Raw genomic sequence first — 20,011 nt, forward strand, 5'->3', positions numbered from 1 at the left:
TGCCAATTTTTATACTCGATGCCCCGATGAAGGCAAGCATTCCGTATGCCTTCTTGACTACCTTATCCACCTGCGTTGCCACTTTCAGTGACCTGTGGACCTGTACGCCCAGATCTCTCTGCCTGTCAATATTCCTAAGGGTTCTGCCATTTACTGTATACTTCCCACTTGCATTAGACCTTCCAAAATGCATAACCTCACATTTGTCCGGATTAAACTCCATCTGCCATTTCTCCGCCCAAGTCTCCAACCGATCTATATCTGCTGTATCCTCTGACAATCCTCAACACTATCCGCAACTCCACCAACCTTTGTGTCATCGCAAACTTACTAATCAGACCAGCTACATTTTCCTCCAAATCATTTATATATACTACAAAGAGCAAAGGTCCCAGCACTGATCCCTGCGGAACACCACTAGTCACATCCCTCCATTCAGAAAAGCACCCTTCCACTGCTACCCTCTGTCTTCTGTGACCAAGCCAGTTCTGTATCCATCTTGCCAGCTCACCTCTGATCCCGTGTGACTTCACCTTTTGTACCAGTCTGCCATGAGGGACTTTGTCAAAGGCTTTACTGAAGTCCATATAGATAACATCCACTGCCCTTCCTTCATCAATCATCTTTGTCACTTCCTCAAAAAACTCAATCAAATTAATGAGACACGACCTCCCCTTCACAAAACCATGCTGCCTCTCGCTAATAAGTTCGTTTGTTTCCAAATGGGAGTAAATCCTGTCCCGAAGAATCCTCTCAAATAATTTCCCTACCACTGACGTAAAGCTCACCAGCCTATAATTTCCTGGATTATCCTTGCTACCCTTCTTAAACAAAGGAACAACATTGGCTATTCTCCAGTCCTCTGGGACCTCACCTGTAGCCAATGAGGATGCAAAGATTTCTGTCAAGGCCCCAGCAATTTCTTCCCTTGCCTCCCTCAGTATTCTGGGGTAGATCCCATCAGGCCCTGGGGACCTATCTACCTTAATGCTTTGCAAGACACCCAACACCTCCTCCTTTTTGATAAGGAGATGACTGAGACTATCTACACTCCCTTCCCTAGGCTCATCATCCACCAAGTCCTTCTCTTTGGTAAATACTGATGCAAAGTACTCATTTAGTACCTCGCCCATTTCCTCTGGCTCCACACGTAGATTCCCTTCTCTGTCCTTGAGTGGGCCAACCCTTTCCCTAGTTACCCTCTTGCTCTTTATATACGTATAAAAAGCCTTGGGATTTTCCTTAATCCTGTTTGCTAATGACTTTTCATGACCCCTTTTAGCCCTCCTGACTCCTTGCATAAGTTCCTTCCTACTGTCTTTATATTCCTCAAGAGATTCGTCTGTTCCTAGCCTTCCAGCCCTTACGAATGCTTCCTTTTTCTTTTTGACTAGGCTCACAATATCCCGCGTTATCCAAGGTTCCCGAAACTTGCCAAACTTAACCTTCTTCCTCACAGGAACATGCTGGTCCTGGATTCTAATCAACTGACGTTTGAAAGACTCCCACATGTCCGATGTTGATTTACCCTCAAACAGCCGCCCCCAATCTAAATTCTTCAGTTCCTGCCTAATATTGTTATAATTTGCCTTCCCCCAATTTAGCACCTTCACCCGAGGACTACTCTTATCCTGATCCACAAGTACCTTAGAATTATGGTCATTGTTCCCGAAATGCTCCCCTACTGAAACTTCGACCACCTGGCCGGGCTCATTCCCCAATACCAGGTCCAGTACAGCCCCATCCCTAGTTGGACTATCTACATATTGTTACAAGAAGCCTTCCTGGATGCTCCTTACAAATTCTGCCCCATCCAAGCCCCGAGCACTACGTGAGTCCCAGTCAATATCGGGGAAGTTAAAATCAGCCACCACTACAACCCTGTTACCTTTACATCTTTCCAAAATTTGTCTACGTATCTGCTCCTCTACCTCCCGCTGGCTGTTGGGAGGCCTGTAGTAAACCCCCAACATCGTGACTGCACCCTTCCTATTCCTGAGCTCCACCCATATTGCCTCGCTGAACGACCCCTCTGAGGTGTCCTCCCGCAGTACAGCTGTGATATTCTCCTTAACAAGTAATGCAACACCCCCACCCTTTTTACATCCCCCTCTATCCCGCCTGAAGCTTCTAAATCCTGGAACATTTAGCTGCCAATCCTGTCCTTCCCTCAACCAAGTCTCTGTAATAGCAACAACACCATAGTTCCAAGTACTAATCCAAGCTCTAAGTTCATCTGCCTTACCTGTTATACTTCTCGCATTGAAACAAATGCACTTCAGACCACTAGTCCCGCTGTGCTCCGCAACATCTCCCTGCCTGCTCTTCCTCTCAGTCTTACTGGCCTTATTTACTAGCTCCCCCTCATTTATTTCACTTGCTGTCCTTTTGCTCTGGTTCCCACCCCCCTGCCACACTAGTTTAAACCCTCCTGAGTGACGCTAGCAAACCTCGCAGCCAGGATATTTGTGCCCCTCCAGTTTAGATGCAACCCGTCCTTCTTGTACAGGTCCCATCTGTCCCTGAAGAGATCCCAATGGTCCAGATATCTGAAACCCTCTCTTCTACACCAACTGTTCAGCCACGTGTTTAGCTGCACTATCCTCCTGTTTCTAGCCTCACTGGCACGTGGCACAGGGAGTAATCCCGAGATTACAACCCTAGAGGTCCTGTCTTTTAACCTTCTACCTAACTCCCTAAACTCCCCCTGCAGGACCTCGTCACTCTTCCTGCCTATGTCATTGGTACCAATGTGTACCACAACCTCTGGCTGTTCACCGTCACCCTTCAGAATGCCCCCTGTCCGTTCAGAGACATCCTTGACCCTGGCACCAGGGAGGCAACACACCATCCTGGAGTCTCTTTCACGTCCACAGAAGCGCCTAACTGTGCCCCTGACTATGGAGTCCCCTATAACTATTGCTCTTCTGCACTTTGTCCCTCCCTGCTGAACAACAGTGCCAGCCGTGGTGCCACAATCGGTAAATGAGATGCTGTTCCTTGATCAGTGGTGGCAAGAAGCAAAATATGGGGGCAACTCATAAGCACCCTGCTATGGATTTGTTATCCTTAGGAAACAAATGTGATAAATTATCATTGGCAAGATGGATCGTTTACCAGTCAATTAAAAACGCTAGGTAAATGAAATATAATAGTTTGGTACCTATAAAAACTATAAATGCTTATTTTCTTAAACCCTTGAGAACTAAATTATTTCGCGGATTTCATCGTACTTTTCTAAATTTCCTTATTCAGAAATAATCTATATTTTAAAACTTCTTCCTTAAGTTCCTTGACATGTTTACAATTCCTCCAGCTGAAGATGTGCAGTTGACCTGCTCCCAGTCCATTGCTAATGCTGCTGTAAAATGAGTTTCCAGAATCTATCTACCCAGCAGTGGCGAGGAAGGATACATTCTTCAATTGCCACCTTCCCTCCTTGTGAGGAATCACTTGATCCTTGCACTGTGGCTTCCCCGATGGCCTTGCAAAAATTAGGAATTTTCCAAGCATTTTACAATTTATATCATTTAGCCAAACTCCTTCCCCTAATATATCTCCAGTTTTCTGGCTATATCTTGGTTCCTATTTTTGATGTATAATATCCATGGTATAAAAATAATTGCGATGCCAGGGTATATTGTGTGAAGTGAATTTTTGAATGATGGTGAAATTATTGGATCTATATTGCATAAAGGGCACAGAACGCACTCTGGATGAGGTACTTCAATGTCCATCACCAACAGTGGCTTGGCAGCACCACCACTGACCAAGCTGGCAGAGTCTTGAAAGACATAACTGCCAGACTGGGCCTGCGACAGGTACTGAGAGAACCAACACGAGGGAAAAATCTACCTGACCTCGTCCTCAGTAATCTACTGCAGCAGATGCATTTGCCCATGACAGTACTGGGCAAGAGTGACCACCGCACAGTCCTTGTGGAGATGAAGTCCCATCTTCACACTGAGGACACCTTCCATCCTGTTATGTGGTACTACCACCGTGCTAAATGGGATAGATTCAGAACAGACCTAGCAGCTCAAAACTTGGGCATAGTTGAGGCACTGTGGGCCATTAGCAGCAGCAGAATTGTATTTACCACAATCTGTAACCTCATGATCCAGCCTCTCCCTTGCTCTACCACTCTTATCAAGCCATGGGACTAACACTGGCTCAATGAGGAGTGTAGAAGAGCATGCCAAATGAGGTGCCAAACCTGGTGAAGCTACAACACAGAACTACATGTACACTAAATAGTGGAAGCATGCGTATGTACAGAGCTAAGTGATCCAACAACTAACAGAGCAGATCAAAGTTCTGGAGTCCAGCTACATCCAGTTGTGAATGGTCTCCATGAACATTCCCATACTCAATGACAGCAGAGCCCAACATGTGAATATAGAAGACAAGGCTGATGCATTTGCAACCATTTTCAGCCAGAAGTGTCAAGTGGATGATCCATCTCAGTCCCCTCCACCATCACAGAAGCTATTTTTCAGCCAATTTAATTTGCTCCAAGTGATATCAAGGAACAGATGAGCACACTGGATACAGCTAAGGCTATGGGCCCCGCTAACATCTCGGCTGTGCTCCAGAACAAACTGCACCTGTAGCCAAGCTGTTCCAGTACAGCTACAACACTGGCAACTAACTGACTAAGTGGAAAATTGCCCAGTTATGTCCTGTCAACAAAAAGCAGGACAAATCCAATCTAGCCAATAACAGTCCCATCAGTATACTCTCAATCATCAGCAAAGTGATGGAAAGGGTCCTTGACGGTGCTATACGAACATACGAATTAGGAGCAGAAGTAGGTAATTCAGCCCCTCGAGCCTGCTCCGTTATTCAATAAGATCATGGCTGATCTGTTTGTGTCTTGAATTCCACACTCCATCTATCCCCGATAACCTTTGATTCCCTTGCCTAACAAGAATCTATCAAGCAGCACTTAGTCAGCAATAACCTGCTTGCCGATGCTCAGCTTACATTTCACCAGAACCACTTGGCTCCAGAGCACATTACAGCTTTGGTCCAAACATGGACAAAAGAGTTGAAATGTAGAGGTGAGGTGAGAGTGACTGTGCTTGACATCAAGACAGGCTTTGACCAAATGTGGCATCAAGGAACTCTAGTAAAATTAAAATAGGAACCAGGGGAAAGACCCTCGACTGACTGGAGTCATACCTAGCACAAAGGAATGTAGTTGTGGTTGTTGGAGGCCAACCATCTCAGCTCAAGGACATGGTTGCAGGAGTTCCTCAAGATAGTGCCCTAGGCCCAACCACCTTCAGCTGCTTCATCAATCACCTTCCCTCCATCAAAAAGACAGAAGTGGGGTTGTGTGTGAATGATTGCATAGTGTTTAGATCCATTTGCAACTCCTTTATATAATGAAGCACTCTGTGCCTGCATGCAGCAAAGCCTGGGCAGGGTATAGGCTGGGGCTGAAAAGTGTCAAGTAAAATTCATGCCACACAACTGCTAGGCAATGATCATCTCAAACAAGAGACAGTCTAAACAGCTCCCCTTCACATTCAATGGCATTAACATTGTCAAATCCCCACCATCAATATCCTGGGGGGGTCACCATTGACCAGAACTGAACTGGACCAGCTACATAAATACTGTGGCTACAATAGCAGGTCAGAGATGGGAATTCTGTGGTGAGTGACTCACTTTCTGACTCCCCAAAGCCTTTCTGATTAGAGATACAGCACTGAAACAGGCCCTTCGGCCCACCGAGTCTGTGCCGAACATCAACCACCCATTTATACTAATCCTACACTAATCCCATATTTCTACCAAACATCCCCACCTGTCCCTATATTTCCCTACCACCTACTTATACTAGTGACAATTTATAATGGCCAATTTACCTATCAACCTGCAAGTCTTTTGGCTTGTGGGAGGAAACCGGAGCACCCGGAGAAAACCCACGCAGACACAGGGAGAACTTGCAAACTCCACACAGGCAGTACCCGGAATCGAACTCGGGTCCCTGGAGCTGTGAGGCTGCGGTGCTAACCACTGCGCCACTGTGCCGCCCCTGCTACGGTTCAAGAAGGCAGCTCACGGCCACCTTCTCAAGGGCAATTCTCAAGGGATGGACAATAAATGCTGGCCTGCCTAGCGACTCCCACATCCCATGAATGAATAGAAAATAAGCTTTCCAGCAGCTATTAGTCACAAGTCAGGAGTGTGATAGAATACACTCCACTTGCCTAGATGAGTGCAGTTCTAACAAGAGCCAAGAAGCTCAACACCATCCAAGACAAAGCAGCTCGCTTGATTGGCACCCCATCCACCACCTTCAACATCCACTCCCACCGACGCACAGTTGCAGCAGTGTGTACCATCTACAAGATGCACTGCAGCAACTCACCAAGGCTTCTTTGACAGCACCTCCCAAACCCATGAACTCTATCATCTAGAAGGACAAGGGCAGCAGGTGCATGGGAACACCACCACCGTCAAGATCCCACCACCCACCCGCCCACCCCTCCAAGTCACACACCTCCCTGGCTTGGAAATGTATCGCTGTTTTTTCATCGCCGCTGGATAAAAATCCTGGAATTCCCTACCAAACTGTGGGAGTAAGTTTACCACTTGGACTACAAGGTTCAAAAAGGTGCCTCGCCACCAACTTCTCAAGGGTAATTAGAGATAGTCAATAAATGCTGCCCACATCTGTGAATGAATGAATAAAAAATGTCTGTCCATCAAATTTAAATTATTTTATGCAAACATTTTTTTTTACAAATTTCTGAAGAAAAGATGGAATAGTCAAATCAGTTTAATCTGAATTATCACCAAAATTTAAAGTACTCAAATTTCCCCAAGACTTTTGCATTTTATATCCTGGAGTAAAAATGGATCCTCAAAGGGTTCATTCTTTGTTAGATTATTTTAGATATAATGAGATTCTATTACATATTATCTGGAGTATTTTTATTTTGGCTTATCCTTGCTCCCTATAAATATTCTCACAAGAGGTGAAAGGTGGGCGAGATGATAAACGTGAAGCAAGAATGATGTGGTGCTACGTAACAGAATTTTTTGGTAAGGTCTATTAGTGTATCTTTTTCAGTAAACAGGCAATATGATTTCCTGCAAAACATACACCATAATTTTAGGACAATCATTTTTCAAACAAAAATGCAAAAACACAAGCCTAAGAGGGTCAACTCATTTTACTTCCAAGTTTTGGTGAAGGCTCAGATGTCACTCCTTACCGTAGTTTTCTCCAAACAGTGTAAGAGATGGTGATGTTGCCTCTGAAATGAAGACACTGACTTGCTAACTAGGGCTTGTTCTTCATCATTAGACATCTGAAACAAATCAAGAGACAATGAATCAAAAATATTTTAGCCAATTATTAAAATATTCCAGACTCTAGTTCAACATAGATGGATTGTACTGCTTTGATTTTTATAGGCTCCAAAATCTATGGGGCTGAAAAGCCTGATTTCCACTTGGGGGAGGCGTGGGTTTTGCGACATAGGTGGATCTTCCGTCTGCTCCTCCGATATCAAGGTAGTATAAGGGAGCAGAGTCAGAGGACTTCAGAGGACAGGGATATTGCTCTTTATGCTCTTGAAAGATCTCAGCCTAGAGATGGTATAAGTCCCTTTCAGACCTTCTGGAAAATCTCAAATCTTACATAGACTAGTGTAATTGATTTCAAAAGGTGATCACTTATGTAAGGAAAAATGGCAAAAAAACTGGAAATGTGACACCTGCCATATTGCTAACAGTTTCTCCACTGGCATCCAGGGCACACACCTGAAAAAGGCATTAGTCCCTTTGCATATGGTAATAAGGGGCCTATTACCTATTTGATTCTGGTAAATTAGGCTTCTTAGTAATAAACATACCTAAAGGAGAGGTTGTTCTACTCATTTACATGTTCTTACACTGAGTGTTGGAACACAGTATCTTCTAGAAATTCATTATGTTCAAACATTCAGACATCCAACTGTTCAAACTGTTTCTGACTATTAAGTTTATTCAACTGGATATCTTATTGTCCACTTATTGATTTCTTTATTCTCTGTGCATCTTCAATGCTCTTGTCTCTCCTGCAGTACTTCCCCTCTCTCTGTCCAATAGATTTTTCCTGATCCGTATGCTTCCTCTGCAGTGTTCTTTTTAAAAAATCCCCTCTCTGCTGCAGATTTCCCCTCTCTTTCTACTTTGTTTACCTTTATTCACCTTTTTTCTTTCTTTCATAGTCTGCACGGAACTCCAGTTGGTTTTCAATCCTTTATGCAGTAATTGCACTACCTTCGTCATGTTGGGAGTGGAGTTGGTGCAGTGGGGAAGACAGGAGCAGCAGGATTGGGAGGGCCCTGGAAAGAGAACAAGGGCTGCTGGAATAGTTGGAGTTTTGACCACCAGGCACCGGTCAATAAAAAAATCTTGACCTAAAGAAAAACTTTGCCGATTTCCAGATGCAGGAAGCAGTGGAGCAATTCATGTTGCAGAGTTGGTAGCCAGGAGCATATGGGTTCACCAGAATTGTGTATTGGAAAAAAGCTGCTGCTCATCCTGTATGATTTAATTATTTCCTAACATTTAGTCAAAAATGCATGTTGGTTCACTTCTACTGATAATGGCACTGATATTAACAGGCAGATGGGGAGGGTGTGGGGGAGCTTGTCAGTAGGCGAAGAACATGGCAAGGCTAGGGCGGTGGAGGGACTGCTAATTTCAAAGGCATGGATCATATTAGGAAGACTCCTGTCTGACAGCCAGCCAGACTGACTGCCTGGCCAGCGGGTGGTAGCAGCAGGATGCCACAGCTTGACATGGTTCTTGGCAGTCGGTAGCGGGCATAGGGAGGGGGGCTTCAGGCTGCAATCAGGGCCTCGGTGGGGGGAGAAGGGTAGGTAGAAGCTCTGGGCCACGCTTGGATCTGGTGCCCGGAAGCCAAAAGCGTGGGTCTTCCTCTGACCTACAGTTAAATTTAATTTATGGAATCCATGATGTCATCTGGCCCTGGCTTCTGAATGTTAAACAGGCCCCCAACTGCCTTTTGCAGGAGCTTCATCGTTGGTCTCATTGTTAAAATGGATGGGAATGAGGTCCAGTTGCTTGATCCCAATATTTTCATACTCCCCGACCTTTTTGGTGGGGGTGAGGTAGGGTAGTGGGAGGTTTAAAATCGAGGCCAATGAATCCAAAAGCCCATGCAACTCATGTTTAATGCTGATGGCAAAGAAATATATTTTGCATCTCAAGTTGTTCTTTGATTATTTTGTGCATTTTCAAATGGATTTGAATTATTAGTCATGTTACTTTGTCTATCTCTTTAAAAAAGTAATTGATAACTGAGGAGGATTAACTGGGGTGGGAGGGGGGTGTTCTTCAGGACAGTTCCTGTTCCATTGCTATAACTTCAGCACGTTTGGTGGAAATCTCGGTTGCCCGCGTAAACAGGGTCTCCATCCAGTTTCTGCCAATGTTACGGTGGCAGAGTGGGAGAAGCTGTATAATTATTTGCTGATCTCTTGTGTCCTTGCTCACAGATAGTCTGGGAATTGAAACTGGGCAATGATGTTTGGTTGCTAATCTGGCCTGTCTTTTTCAAGCCCCTATTCAGAGAAGGAGGTGGTCTAAAAAGGCACATCCTGAGACTAATTACTGTCGCTGTTTGAAGCGTCTCTACATTAGTGTTGCTTGTCTTCTTTGCTTGGGGACTGGCTATTTTATCTCAAGGTCAGAAAAACCTACAGGAAATAACTTGCTTTTTTTGTGCATAATTTTGGCTCCATTGCTGAAGTTCTGACAATGAAGCAGGAGAAGTCCTGAAGATATTCATCTCCATTAATCCTGGTCACTTATTGAACATTTAAAAGAAATGATAGACAAAACAATATGGCAAATAATTCAAATTTATACAAAAATGCACAAAGTAATCGAAGAACAACTTCAGGTACACTATAAATTTGATCTCCAAAAGGCCTTGATTTGGAGCATCACATGGAAACCATTGGTCTCCACTCTTCCAGAATACCTGACGCAAGTTCAGCATTGCCTTAATAAAGCACATGGCTTTGTAACATAAAATGATGAGTGTTCAGATATTGTCCTGAAGATTGTTGGAATATTTTGAACGACTGTTTTAATTCCTACATTCTTACCTTTTTAATAGATCATCTGTGGTGTGCTCTAATTAACCCAGTCTTCTCCCTTCAGCAAACTCAAGCTTCCTTGGCAGTTGGTCAGTGAATGCTGGCCTTTATTTTACTTTTTATTTAGTACTGAGACTGCCTTGGATAGCTCTTTGCTTTGATATGCAGATTTCTACAGTGGCTGGATTGTGCCTGACTTTCTGGGACAATGTGACTGCAAGAAACAAAAAGAAACGCTTTTTTCACTGGGCTTTTCCATTTGATACAAACTGTATGAAAATCCCAGTGAGGATTTAAAACACATGGCTACTGCTAGCACATGCGAAAGCTGGAACTGCTCCTATTAGATCCTGCTGTGCTCATAAACTGTGCAGCTTGATGCTTCCTCTTTTGTAACCCTCCAGTGATTGCTATGTATCTATCACATATTGGCAGCTTGTAATGAATCCTAGCTCGAATGTCCAGTGAACACTTTCAAAAGATACATAAATGAAAGTAGCAACTTGTTTAACCCTATAAGAAAATTCAGAATACATTCAAGCAGCATATTCATGTACAGGATTTCAGTTTCAGTGATGGCAGTGTCTTTATGAACGTGTAAATGAAAGAAAACAAAATATCAGCAAACATGTGGGATTAGGGTAATAACAACTGAATTTTTTTGGGGCTCAATTCTGTATGCTGCAGAAAAGAAGAAGAATAAAGTACAACACTGAGCTCTCAGCAGCCCATTACCTGCTCCAGTGAATCACTTAGCAAGCCATTGTGCTTGCTCTGCATATATGCATTTGCACTTCCAGTCTTTGCCACCCGGATTCTTGCAAGTCTGGCTTTCTGTACAAATAAAAACATACAAACCTATCAACAATTTATCCACAACTTTTCTTTTCTTGTTATATTTAACATTGACAATAGAACACTCATATTGAAAACTCATTACCAATGAGTGAGATTTATATGAGGAAATTATTTTTGATCTATAATAATACATGTTTTTAGTCTGTACAAAGTCTGTTTTGATTGGTCATTTAAGGGGAGAGTCTGATGGTGTGTTTATTTGATGGGCGGTGTCTGCAGAGGCACATGGGGTACACGAAGGACTGAAGCGTTGCCGATGGTTGGTGGTGGGTTGGTGGAGAACGAACACAGCGGAAGGTAAGGGAAGCTGAACAACAAAGTTACCCTGGCTGGAGAGACTGCTTTCATGAGAGATGGGATGGGACTGAATGGAGGGATGGGGATGGCAAGAGTGGGATGGGGATGGCAAGAGTGGGATGGGGATATCATGGCAGAAATGAATGGAATGGGGATGGCAGAGGATGGAGGGGATGGCATAGGAGATGTGGATAAGATAATGGAATTGGTTAAGTGTGGCAAAATGACAAACACAATTATTTGATACAAATTATTTGAAAGCTATTCTTTGTGCTTAAAATGAAAATTCACTAGATTTGAATTAAAACGTTTTAGAAAAGCTGTCAGGTGAATTAAAAGAATACATCAGCATTGATTCTATAGATGAAGAAGATGATAACACTCTATACCCTCCAGAGTTTCTACACAGTCTAACTCCAATGGTCCTGCCACCGCACAAACCTAGACTCAAGGAAGGAGCAGTTATAATGTTGCTACGAAAATTGAATCCTAAACAAGGACTTTGTCATGTTTCAGGGAACCGTATTCTTTTCTCCTCTGTTTGAAACAGACTGTTAAAAACAGTGTACCTTTAAGACAGAGAAAGAAGTTTTAGATTTCTGAGAACAGTGTGCCACAGCTGCACTTGTTACCTAGGCAACCGCAGGAGAGTGAGGAGGTCACATGGTATAATATTTAATTTTAACTGTGTGTAAAAACCAGCTAAAACCAGTTTTTGAGAGACACCAGTAAAGCGTGCTTACTGGAGGAAAGAGGTGTCTATTTCTCTCAGCAGCAATTCTACAATGAGCTACAGGCCATGTTAATTGCCTAAGGAGGAAAAAACCCTTTGAAGAGACCATTTGTATTGCTGGAGATAGCAACAATCCTTTTCTTTATTTCCAATTCAAGAAGTCTTTACTTCAATATTGAATCTCTCTTGACTGATAGTGTTTTCTGGAATTCGCAGCAAAGTTTCAACTGAGAGACTGTCGGTTTTTAGACCCATTGCTATACTCCTTGTTCAAAGAACTGTTTGACGCCTGCTGCAGCTGAAGTGCATTGAATGCCTAGCTACTAAAGGTTTTTTTCATCAATTCTGCATGGAGACTTCGAGTGGCATTTGATTATTCTTTTTTACACTGGGATACCTCACCCATCAGGAACGTAACCCAGAAAGACGAACAACCCGGTTATTTAGCTATTCTTAAGAAACAGCTAATTTTTAAAAACATAATTTAAAAAAAGAGAAACCGGTTAACCATTGATTTTTGAGTGCATATGTGTGTATGGGGGAACTAGGTTAAAATAAGAAGTTATAAGGTATAGGTTTATCTTAATTTTGTTTAACATTTAGTTTTTAATAAATAGTTAATTCATTGTTGTCTAAAGATACCTTGTTTGGTCTGTTTTATTCTGGGGGTTATTAGAGTGTTTAATTTGGCTGTTTTCCGGTTGGGCGAGAAAACGTTAATAATATGCTGCGACCTGTGCAGTGATGGGACTGAGTTGACAGTGCGCTGTTCCCGCCTTGGTCGTAACACATGAAATAAGATTGGTAGTTAGGAAGCTGTTCTCTTCAATGACAGGTGCTGAAATTATACCAGACAGATTTCAAAGAAATAAAGTGTTTATTCCTCGAATGATATTGAGCCCATCAGATGTAATCCAGCCTTTTCAACTCAGGAGAAAACAGTTCCCAATCAGACTTTCATATTTTATGGGCTGGATTTTACCAGCCCTTTGGGGTCAGGCTGGGAGGGAGGCTGGCTGGCAAGATGGTGCATGAAGGCATCAGGTGGCGTGCCCATCATCTTCCTCTTGCCATGCCATTTGCCAGAGGCGGGAAAGGTGGTGGATAGCTCTCCCACCCAAAGCCCAATTGAGCCACTTAAGTGGCCAATTAAGGGCCTCTTCCTGTCCCTGCTGGCATTTTACCAGTGTCAGGGGGGGCCCTTTGCGCATGGGAAAACTACCAGGTGAGCCCTTGTGGCCTCCTGGTGGGCTGAGAAGTGGAGGCCCCTCCTTTTTGGGCACGCTTTAGCCCATGGGGGGGGGGGTCCCAGGCAGCAATGGCACAGCCTGCCCTCACCAAATCCCACCCCCCACTCGCTGGGGCGTATCTAACTTGTCCCTGCACCTCAGACCCCATTTATCTGGTTGTGGGGCACACGGCCATTGATGTGCCTGCCTCCTCCAGGTGCAGTCCCAGCAGTGGCCACCGCTCCCGGTGGCACTGTTGAGGCTGCTGAGCTGCTGGTTCTCTGATTGGCTGGCAGCTCTTGGGGTGGGTGGCAGTCCTTATTAGGGATTAATTAACTGTCTGTTGCTGACAAGACCTATCCCTGAGTCCCACTGAAGCGGGTTTGCTCTACGCTTTCGAACCCAGTGGCATAACCCCTGTCGCCGGCCCTAAATTCAGCCCTATGACGATAAAAACAAGTCACAAGGCCAAATTCATGTCAAAATTTGTATTTATATTTCTGGGTCTGTTTTTACACACGGACAGTTTTATGTAGCTTTTCCAGAATGAGAATTTTTGATTCTGTTAAAGTCTTTGGTGAAACAATAACTAGAAATCCTGTATTTAAAGAAGTACTGTTGCAATAAAGATACTAATTTGACTGCAAATGTTTTGTCGTTCTTTCCTAATTGATTATAATTTCAGGACAGAAAATATTCACTCAAGTGGAAATTACAGTCTATTGTGCTGTGAAATTTAAAAAGTCCTGTTTATACAACAGATAGCTAATGTGCTATTTTTGAATAAGCTTTACTTACCTGGAACATGGCATTTTTTTTAACAATGATAAAATCCACTACAGTACATGAACTCATGCAAACACTCATCCTTAAATCTACTGCTCTATTAATAAATGCATCGTCACATTCGGTCACCATCACAACCCTCACAAAGATTTACTGAATAACCAGGCAGCATGTTGAAAACAAACACATATGCACCCACCACCATCTGCCCCACCCCAACAAACACACCGAGATTGCACCGTATGAAACATTTTTAGACTTAACCTAATATCTAAAATTATGGGGGAAGATTTCCACTGGCTCTGCTAGGAGGAGCTGGGACCAGTAACCAGTAACCTTGCTGTTACCTGTCAGCCGACCAGCCCAGACTGCTGCCATCCATGTCGAGATGGTGCAGTCCGCAGCCGAGCCTTCTAGCTCCAGAGCTGCTCGAGGTCGTCCTCCAAGACCATCTGCAGTCTCCCCCACTGAAAGCCAACAGCCTTTCACCAGCCATGCTGCAGTCACTGGATGGTGAAGTTGTGCAGCATGCAGTAGACCACCATGAATCTGAGTATTGCAGGGCTCCTCCAGGGTGGTCCAGGCAGCAGAAGCATGATTTTAACACACCGAAGGTCAGCTCTATCATATTTTGCGTGGCAACATGTTTGTAATTGTATGCATGTTACGTACGTGTATGTAAATTGCACATCAAAGTCATCAGCTCTGCTGTCAGTGGATAGCCCTTGTTGCCCAGTAGCCATCCTTTGGTTTAACATGGTGGCTCAAATGCAGTTGGAACAGCCGGCTGCTGTAGAATGAAGGCATCATAACTGTTGCCAGTTATGGATAAATCTGCATGATTCATTGTCTATGGTCACATACCAGATGGGCACTGAGGGACTGGCATCCTTTTTGGTTCCAGTATAGGGAAGTGTTGACATGCGGCGCCCACAAAGTGATGTGCATGCAGTCAATGGCACCTGCACCATGGGGAAGACTGCAATCCTAGCAAAGCTGCATGCTTACTATGCCTGCTTGTGTCTGCCAAGACAGAATTAAATGTATTTAGCTCTCATTGAGTAGAGCGCCTCAGTGACCTCCCTTATGTAACAGTGGACAGCAAACTGTGAGATGTTGCAAATATCTTCGGCTCCAGCCTAAAAGGAACCAGACGCACAGAAGTTAATCACTGCAGTCATCTTCACAGCCATTGGCAATACGGTCCTTGCCCTATTTTCAGGTTGCAGTCATAGCAGATTTCGAATGAGGACGTCCTTGCTGAAGCGCAGATGTCTCACATATTGTTCCTCGTTGAGGTTCAAGTAACAGAACTGCTCCATGAACACCCTGGGCAGATATGGCCTCCTGCTGAGAACCTTTTCCTCCTCCTTCCTCTTCCAGCAGCTTGTCCTGCTCTGCGAGGCCTCTGTTCATTCTCTAAGTCATGTTGTATTCTGAGAGGGATGCTTACCAGTGTACTTATGTCTGGGAGCAACTGGTTTGTACAGAAGCCTAAAAATCAGCAAAAAGTCTTTCAGCAACTTTTTAAAAATGTGTTCATGGGATGTGATTGTCGCTGGCAAGGCCAGTATTTATTGTCCATAACTTATTGCTCATACCCTTGAGAAGGTGGTGGTGAGCCACCTTCTTGAACTGCTGCAGTCCATGTTGTGTAGGTACATCCACAGTGCTGTTAGGGAGGGAGTTCCAGGATTTGGACCCAGCAACAGTAAAGGAATGGCAATATAGTTCCAAGTCAGGATGGTGTGTAACTTGGAGGAGAACTTGCAGGTGGAGGTGTTCCCACATGTCTGCTGCCCTTGTCCTTCTAGGTGGTAGAGGTCACAGGTTTGGAAGGTGCTGTCGAAGGAGCTTTGGCGAGTTGCTACAGTGCATGTTCTAGTCCTGCCACACCATTCCTTGTAGACATTTGCAACTTCAAACGACTATAGAAAGCACCAAACACTTGTAGAATCGTGGCAACAGCCAAAAGAAATCAACGAGCAATTAATCTGTAAGTAGATGATGATCCCTTTAAATAGCGCTGGTGAGGGTTCATTCCTGCTGCTGAATCTGTGTTCAACTGTGCAAGGTTAAGAGAGGGCATAAGCTGGAGTGCTGAGCTCCAAAATGGCATCACTGGCGTCAAATCAGCGTTGCATGAAACAGGCCATTCGGACCCAACAGGTCTATGCTGGTGTCCATGCTCCAGTAATGCCTATTCCCACCCTACTCATTTCAGCCTATCAACATATCTTTCTATTTCTTTCTCCCTTATGTACTTATCTAGTTTTCCCTTATAGGCATCTACCCTATTTGCCTAAACCATGCGGTAGCAAGTTCCACATTCTCACCACTTTGAGTAAGGAAGTTTCTGCTGAATTCCTTATTGGATTTATTAGTGACCATCCTTTTTTATGGTCCCCGGTTTTGGACTGTAATATAGCTTCATGTTTTTCTGCTGTCACACCTGTGTTGAATAAAAGTCTGAAGCTGCACTTATCTCAACTGGTCAGTTGCATCACATAGCCAATTCAAATATTATATGGAAAAATAGATTTCGAAATAGCTTGGGAAGGTCCTATGATCATGTTACATAACAGACAATGAAAGGAGAATAATTTACATGCATATTTTAAAAATGAATCACTGTTGCTTTGTGAATCATTTAAACATAATATAGCATTTTATGTTTAAAATTAAAAGCATCTGTATACATATGCTTATTAGAGGTCTCATCACTGCCCCAGTAGATTCGAATATGCAGACAACACGTGCATTGCTGTTACCTTGGGCACTGTACCTGATCAAATATTTTGGCAAAGAATTTTGACAGATGGTTTCTGTTTATCTTGTTCTACCGTGTACTTAAAACTTAGTATAAAAATGTTGTGTATTCACATAAATAACCAAAGGGAAAATAAGGCCAATCAATTGATACTACTGCAGAATTTATCAAAGGATTCATCTTGATAGGAAGCCAATTAAAACAATGTTCTGTGAACTTTCTCCCTCAGATGCCACAGGTTAATGGAGTAACAGTGTCTTTCACACACTCAGCTTTATTAAATATTTCTCAGGTTTTGCTCTTTTTGTGATCTGCATGTACCATAACTGGCCAGTTACAATCTTTTTGCTTATTTTTTTACATTTTCTTTTATTTTAATACAGAACATTAAATACTCATAGGGAAATTATATAACATAAGCAGATCTCCTGTGGCAATGGTCAATGTGAGTTGGGGGTTATGCTGTTGCAAGATGGGGTGTTGGAGTGGGAAAGTGTTATACGCTTCCATTGAAATGGTTTGGAAATGAGTTTGGGTGAGGTTGCTCAGAAGCATTGGCCATTTGGCCCATCAGGTCCTTGCTCTCTGTACAGAAATGCAGTCAGTCCCATTTCCCTACTATATTTCCCTCAAGTACCTATCCAATTTCCTTTTCAAATCATTGATCGGCCCAGCAGGAAGCAAGTTCCAGGTCATTACCATTCACTATGTTAAAAAGTTCTTCCTCACATCCCCCCGCATCTCTTGCCCAAAACCTTAAATCTGTGTCCCCTAGTCCTTGTAAATTTTTCAATTCATTCATGAGATGTGGGCGTCGCTGGCCAGACCAGCATTTATTGTCCATCCCTAGTTGCCCGAGAGAAGGTGGTGGTGAGCTGCCTTCTTGATCCACTGCAGTCCCTGTGGGGTAGGTACACAGACAGTCCTGTTAGGAAGGGAGTTCCAGGATTTTGACCCAGCGATAGTAAAGGAGCGGCGATATAGTTCCAAGTCAGGATGGTGTGTGACTTGGAAGGGAACTTGCAGGTGGTGGTGTCCCAGGCATCTGCTGCCCTTGTCCTTCTAGGTGGTAGAGTTTGCAAGTTTGGAAAGTGCCTCGGTGTGTTGCTGCAGTGCATCTTGTAGATGGTACACTCTGTTGCCACTATGCGTCGATAGTGGAGGGAGTGAATGTTTGTAGATGGGGTACCAATCCAGAGGGTTGCTTTGTCCTGGATGGTATTGAACTTCTTGAGTGTTGTTGGAGCTGCACCCATCCAGGCAAGTGCAGAGTATTCCATCACACTCCTGACTTGTGCCTTGTAGATGGTGGACAGGATTTGGGGAGTCAGGAGGTGAGTTACTTGCCGCAGGATTCCTAGCCTCTGACCTGCTCTTGGAGCCACGGTATTTATGTGGCTACTCCAGTTCAGTTTCTGGTCAATGGTAACCCCCAGGATATTGATATTGGGGGTTTCAATGATTGTAATGCCATTGAATGTCAAGGGGAGATGGTTAGATTCTGTCTTGTTGGAGATGGTCTTTGTCTGGCATTTGTGTGGAGCGAATGCTACTTGCCACTTATCAGCTCAAGCCTGGATATTGTCCAGGTCTTGCTGCATATCTACACAGACTGCTTCAGTATCTGAGGAATCGCGAATGGTGCTGAACATTGTGCAATCATCAGCGAACATCCCCAGTTCTGACTTTATGATTGAAGGAAGGTCATTGATGAAGCAGCTGAAGATGGTTGGGCCTAGGACACTACCCTGAGGAACTCCTGCACTGATGTCCTTGACCTCCAACAATCACAACCAGCGGAGAGTTTTTCCCATGTTTCCCATTGACTCCAGTTTTGCTAGGGCTCCTTGATGCCATACTTGGTCAAATGCTGCCTTGATGTTAAGGGCAGTCAATCTCACTTCACCTCTTGAGTTCAGCCTTTTTGTCCATGTTTGAACGAATGCTGTACTGAGGTCAGGAACTGAGTGGCTATGGCGGAACGTAAACTGAGCGTCACTGAGCAGGTTATTGTGAAGCAAGTGCTGCTTGATAGCACACTCGCCAACACTTTACATCACTTTACAGACGATCGAGAGTAGACTGATGGGTCAGTAACTGGCCAGGTTGGATTTGTCCTGCTTTTTGTGTACAGGACATATCTGGGCAATTTTCCACATTGCTGGGTAGATGCAGTGTTGTAGCTGTACTGGAACAGCTTGGCTAGGGGCATGGCAAGTTCTGGAGCACAGGTCTTCAGTGCTATTGCCGGAATGTTGTCAGGGCCCACAGCCTTTGCAGTATCCAGTGCCTTCAGTCGTTACTTGATATCAGGTGGAGTGAATCGAATTGGCTGAAGACTGACATCTGTGATGCTGGCAACTTCAGGAGGAGGCCGAGATGGATCATCCACTCGGCATTTTTGGCTGAAGATTGTTGCAAATGCTTCAGCCTTATATTTTGCATTGATGTGCTGGGTTCCCCCATCATTGAGGATTGGGATATTTGTGAAGCCACCTCCTCCTGTTAGTTGTTTAATTGCCCACTACCATTCACGGCTGGATGTGCTTAGCTCTGGCTGCAGAGCTTAGATCTGATCCGTTGGCTGTGGAATCGTTTTGCTGTTTGGCACACAAGTAGTCCCGGGTTGTAGCTTCACCAGGTTGACACCTAATTTTGAGGTATACCTTGTGCTGTTCCTGGCATGCCCTCCTACACTCTTCATTGAACCAAGGTTGATCCCCTGGCTTGATGGTAATGGTAGAGTGGGGGATATGCTAGACCATGAGTTTACAGATTGTGGTTGAATACAATTCTGCGGCTGCTGATGGCCCACAGCGCATTATGGATGCCCAGTTTTCCATTGCTAGGTCTGTTCGAAATCTATCCCATTTAGCACGGTGGTAGTGCCACACAACACGATGGAGGGTATCCTCAATGTGAAGACAGAACATTGTCTCCACAAGGACTGTGCAGTTGTCACTCCTACCAATACTGCCATGGACAGATGCATCTGCGGCAGGCAGATCGGTGAGGACGAGGTCAAATATGTTTTTCCCTCTTGTTGGTTCCCTCATCACCTGCCGCATATCCGGTCTAGCAGCTATATCCTTTATGACTCGGCCAGCTCGCTCAGTTGTGGTGCTATCAAGTCAGTCTTGGTGATGGACATTGAAGTCCCCCACCCAGAGTACATTCTGTACCCTTGCCATCCTCAGTGCTTCCT

General features: G+C 44.2%; 1 protein-coding gene across 2 annotated transcripts in view; it reads right to left on the reverse strand.

The window, feature by feature from the left end:
* The window catches only part of kcnd2 (potassium voltage-gated channel, Shal-related subfamily, member 2), a 513,722-nt gene that overhangs the window by 11,755 nt on the left and 481,956 nt on the right, over positions 1-20,011 (reverse strand). For both annotated transcript variants that reach the window (XM_068051228.1, XM_068051227.1), the window contains exons 3-4: positions 10,869-10,967; positions 7,233-7,328 (exon numbers count right to left, since the gene is read on the reverse strand). In XM_068051228.1, the coding sequence (XP_067907329.1) occupies positions 7,233-7,328; positions 10,869-10,967 (195 nt within the window). The remainder of the gene's footprint in view (positions 1-7,232; positions 7,329-10,868; positions 10,968-20,011) is intronic.

This window comes from Heterodontus francisci, chromosome 18 (assembly GCF_036365525.1).
Source record: "Heterodontus francisci isolate sHetFra1 chromosome 18, sHetFra1.hap1, whole genome shotgun sequence".
Lineage (NCBI taxonomy): Eukaryota > Metazoa > Chordata > Chondrichthyes > Heterodontiformes > Heterodontidae > Heterodontus > Heterodontus francisci.